The sequence below is a fragment of the Oncorhynchus nerka genome, unplaced genomic scaffold (genome assembly GCF_034236695.1).
Source record: "Oncorhynchus nerka isolate Pitt River unplaced genomic scaffold, Oner_Uvic_2.0 unplaced_scaffold_408, whole genome shotgun sequence".
Taxonomy (NCBI): domain Eukaryota; kingdom Metazoa; phylum Chordata; class Actinopteri; order Salmoniformes; family Salmonidae; genus Oncorhynchus; species Oncorhynchus nerka.
The window spans coordinates 139,063-144,062 of record NW_027040491.1 but is presented as its reverse complement, the minus strand read 5'-3'; the positions used below and the strand labels follow the sequence as shown (position 1 = coordinate 144,062).

Here is a 5,000-nt window from a genome sequence, read left to right as displayed (position 1 = left end):
CCTGCAGCTAGATCACTAAGCATTCTAAACCCTGTAGCTAGATCACTAACCATTCTAAACCCTGCAGCTAGATCACTAAGCATTCTAAACCCTGCAGCTAGATCACTAAGCGTTCTAAACCCTGCAGCTAGATCACAAAGCGTTCTAAACCCTGTAGCTAGATCACTAAGCATTCTAAACCCTGCAGCTAGATCACTAAGCAGTCTAAACCTTGTAGCTAGATCACTAAGCATTCTAAACCCTGCAGCTATATCACTAAGCATTCTAAACCCTGTAGCTAGATCACTAAGCATTCTAAACCCTGCAGCTAGATCACTAAGCATTCTAAACCCTGCAGCTAGATCACTAAGCAGTCTAAACCTTGTAGCTAGATCACTAAGCATTCTAAACCCTGCAGCTATATCACTAAGCATTCTAAACCCTGCAGCTAGAACACTAAGCATTCTAAACCCTGTAGCTAGATCACTAACCATTCTAAACCCTGCAGCTAGATCACTAAGCATTCTAAACCCTGTAGCTAGATCACTAAGCATTCTAAACCCTGCAGCTAGATCACTAAGCATTCTAAACCCTGCAGCTAGATCACTAAGCATTCTAAACCCTGCAGCTAGATCACTAAGCATTCTAAACCCTGCAGCTAGATCACCAAGCATTCTAAACCCTGCAGCTAGTTCACTAAGCATTCTAAACCCTGTAGCTAGATCACTAAGCATTCTAAACCCTGCAGCTTGATCACTAAGCATTCCAAACCCTGCAGCTATATCACTAAGCATTCTAAACCCTGCAGCTAGATCACAAAGCGTTCTAAACCCCGTAGCTAGATCACTAAGCGTTCTAAACCCTGCAGCTAGATCACAAAGCGTTCTAAACCCTGTAGCTAGATCACTAAGCATTCTAAACCCTGCAGCTAGATCACTAAGCATTCTAAACCCTGCAGCTAGATCACTAAGCAGTCTAAACCTTGTAGCTAGATCACTAAGCATTCTAAACCCTGCAGCTATATCACTAAGCATTCTAAACCCTGCAGCTAGAACACTAAGCATTCTAAACCCTGCAGCTAGATCACTAAGCATTCTAAACCCTGTAACTAGATCACTAAGCATTTTTAAACTCTACAGCTAGATCACTAAGCATTCTAAACCCTGCAGCTAGATCACTAAGCATTCTAAACCCTGTAGCTAGATCACTAACCATTCTAAACCCTGCAGCTAGATCACTAAGCATTCTAAACCCTGCAGCTAGATCACTAAGCATTCTAAACCCTGTAGCTAGATCACTAAGCATTCTAAACCCTGCAGCTAGATCACTAAGCATTCTAAACCCTGCAGCTAGATCACTAAGCATTCTAAACCCTGCAGCTAGATCACTAAGCATTCTAAACCCTGCAGCTAGTTCACTAAGCATTCTAAACCCTGTAGCTAGATCACTAAGCATTCTAAACCCTGCAGCTTGATCACTAAGCATTCCAAACCCTGCAGCTATATCACTAAGCATTCTAAACCCTGCAGCTAGATCACTAAGCATTCTAAACCCTGCAGCTAGATCACTAAGCAGTCTAAACCTTGTAGCTAGATCACTAAGCATTCTAAACCCTGCAGCTATATCACTAAGCATTCTAAACCCTGCAGCTAGAACACTAAGCATTCTAAACCCTGCAGCTAGATCACTAAGCATTCTAAACCCTGTAACTAGATCACTAAGCATTTTTAAACTCTACAGCTAGATCACTAAGCATTCTAAACCCTGCAGCTAGATCACTAAGCATTCTAAACCCTGTAGCTAGATCACTAACCATTCTAAACCCTGCAGCTAGATCACTAAGCATTCTAAACCCTGCAGCTAGATCACTAAGCATTCTAAACCCTGTAGCTAGATCACTAAGCATTCTAAACCCTGCAGGTAGATCACTAAGCATTCTAAACCCTGCAGCTAGATAACTAAGCATTCTAAACCCTGTAGCTAGATCACTAAGCATTCTAAACCCTGTAGCTAGATCACTAAGCCCCTTGTGGTAGCCTTCTTCTCCTCTCTTCCTCTCTGTTCATTTCATTTCACGAACTAAGAGTCTGATCAGTGACGAGCTGATTTTCCTTTCCTTTGCTAAGCGTTTTGCTACGCCCTACTGAACAGAACCCTGGTGTCTGATGTCCGACACTCTCACTACCGTTCTCCTCCTATCACCTGTCTCCGATCCGTCTCACCTGACCAGGTCTCTGATCTGTGTGACCAAATGTTCTCCAACTATCACCTGTCCCCGATCCGTCTCACCTGTCCAGGTCTCTGATCTGTCTGACCAAATGTTCTCCTCCTACCACCTGTCCCCGATCCCTCTCACCTGTCCAGGTCTCTGATCTGTCTGACCAAATGTTCTCCACCTATCACCTGTCCCCGATCCGTCTCACCTGACCAGGTCTCTGATCTGTCTGACCAAATGTTCTCCAACTATCACCTGTCCCCGATCCGTCTCACCTGACCAGGTCTCTAATCCGTCTCACCTGACCAGGTCTCCGATCCGTCTCACCTGACCAGGTCTCTGATCTGTCTGACCAAATGTTCTCCTCCTATCACCTGTCCCCGATCCGTCTCACCTGACCAGGTCTCTGATCTGTCTGACCAAATGTTCTCCAACTATCACCTGTCCCCGATCCGTCTCACCTGACCAGGTGAGTGTGGGCGTGGCCCCACGTAGGCCCCGCCCAGTGCCGACGCGTTAGAGGCGGCGCTAAGACGTCTAGCTCTCTCCATCTCCAGCGCGATCTCGGCGTCCATCTCTGCGTCCTCCTTGGCTTCCTTGTTGCTCTCCTCCAGGTGTTTCATCAGCACCGCCACCACCACGTTGACCAGCACGAACTGGGCCATGAGGACGAAGGTCACGAAGTAAACCGGAGACATCAGAGGAAGGTAGGTCAGACAGGAGCGCTCCTCTGGACGACACTCACGCAGCGTGTCCTGGATGTGGGGAGGGAGAGAGGGAGGGAGGGAGAGAGAGAGAGAGAGAGAGAGAGAGAGAGAGAGAGAGAGAGAGAGAGAGAGAGAGAGAGAGAGACAGAGAGAGAGAGAGAGAGAGAGAGAGAGAGAGAGAGAGGGAGGGAGGGAGAGGGAGAGAGAGAGAGAGCGAGGGGAGAGAGAGAGGGAGAGGGAGGGAGGGAGAGAGAGAGAGGGAGAAATGGGGCTCTATAAGAGTTTGTGTCAGTAGTAACAGTTGTGTGTGTGTCAGTAGTAACAGGTGTGTCAGTAGTAACAGGTGTGTCAGCAGTAACAGGTGTATCAGTAGTAACAGGTGTGTCAGTAGTAACAGGTGTGTCAGTAGTAGCAGGCGTGTCAGTAGTAACAGTTGTGTCAGTAGTAACAGGTGTGTCAGTAGTAGCAGGTGTGTCAGTAGTACCAGGTGTGTCAGTAGTAACAGGTGTGTCAGTAGTAACATGTGTGTCAGTAGTAGCAGGTGTGTCAGTAGTAGCAGGTGTGTCAGTAGTAGCAGGTGTGTCAGTAGTAACAGGTGTGTGTGTGTGTGTCAGTAGTAACAGGTGTGTCAGTAGTAACAGGTGTATCAGTAGTAACAGGTGTGTCAGTAGTAACAGGTGTGTCAGTAGTAGCAGGTGTGTCAGTAGTAACAGGTGTGTCAGTAGTAACAGGTGTGTCAGTAGTAACAGGTGTGTCAGTAGTAGCAGGTGTGTCAGTAGTAACAGGTGTGTCAGTAGTAACAGGTCAACCTTCATGATGCCGTTCCAGTTGTCCCCAGTAGAGACTCTGAACAGCGTGAGAAACGCCATCCCAAAGTTCTCAAAGGTGGCGTGGCGACTCAGACCCTCACACGGATTACTGTCGTTACACTCTGTAACACACACACACACACACACACACACACACACACACACACACACACACACACACACACACACACACACACACACACACACACGTCTTGATTAGAAAAGAATGGGCCAGTCGGTGTATCACTGTAGCCAGGCAGCAGCTGTAGTCATGTGATCTGCGATCTGTCTGCTCTAACTCAGATGTAGTCATGTGATCTGTGAAATGTCTGCTCTAACTCAGATGTAGTCATGTGATCTGTGATCTGTCTGCTCTAACTCAGCTGTAGTCATGAACACTGTGATCCGTCTGCTCTAACTCAGCTGTAGTCATGTGATATGTGATCCGTCTGCTCTAACTCAGCTGTAGTCATGAACACTGTGATCCGTCTGCTCTAACTCAGCTGTAGTCATGAACACTGTGATCCGTCTGCTCTAACTCAGATGTAGTCATGTGATCTGTGATCTGTCTGCTCAAACTCGGCTGTAGTCATGAACACTGTGATCCGTCTGCTCTAACTCAGCTGTAGTCATGTGATCTGTGAAATGTCTGCTCTAACTCAGCTGTAGTAATATTCTCTCTGTCTCTTCTCCTCCAGCCCTACTCTCTAGTACAGATTCATCCTGTACTATTCTCTCTGTCTCTTCTCCTCCAGCCCTACTCTCTAGTACAGATTCATCCTGTACTATTCTCTCTGTCTCTTCTCCTCCAGCCCTACTCTCTAGTACAGATTCATCCTGTACTATTCTCTCTGTCTCTCCTCCTCCAGCCCTACTCTCTAGTACAGATTCATCCTGTACTATTCTCTCTGTCTCTCCTCCTCCAGCCCTACTCTCTAGTACAGATTCATCCTGTACTATTCTCTCTGTCTCTCCTCCTCCAGCCCTACTCTCTAGTACAGATTCATCCTGTACTATTCTCTCTGTCTCTTCTCCTCCAGCCCTACTCTCTAGTACAGATTCATCCTGTACTATTCTCTCTGTCTCTTCTCCTCCAGCCCTACTCTCTAGTACAGATTCATCCTGTACTATTCTCTCTGTCTCTCCTCCTCCAGCCCTACTCTCTAGTACAGATTCATCCTGTACTATTCTCTCTGTCTCTTCTCCTCCAGCCCTGCTCTCTAGTACAGATTCATCCTGTACTATTCTCTCTGTCTCTTCTCCTCCAGCCCTACTCTCTAGTACAGATTC

The 5,000-nt window shown here is 46.8% G+C and overlaps 1 protein-coding gene across 1 annotated transcript in view; it reads right to left on the bottom strand.

The window, feature by feature from the left end:
• The window catches only part of LOC115115021 (voltage-dependent T-type calcium channel subunit alpha-1H-like), a 120,479-nt gene that overhangs the window by 8,912 nt on the left and 106,567 nt on the right, over nt 1–5,000 (bottom strand). The window contains 2 exon segments of the mRNA XM_065017058.1: nt 2,656–2,949; nt 3,711–3,832. Of these exon segments, the coding sequence (XP_064873130.1) occupies nt 2,656–2,949; nt 3,711–3,832 (416 nt within the window).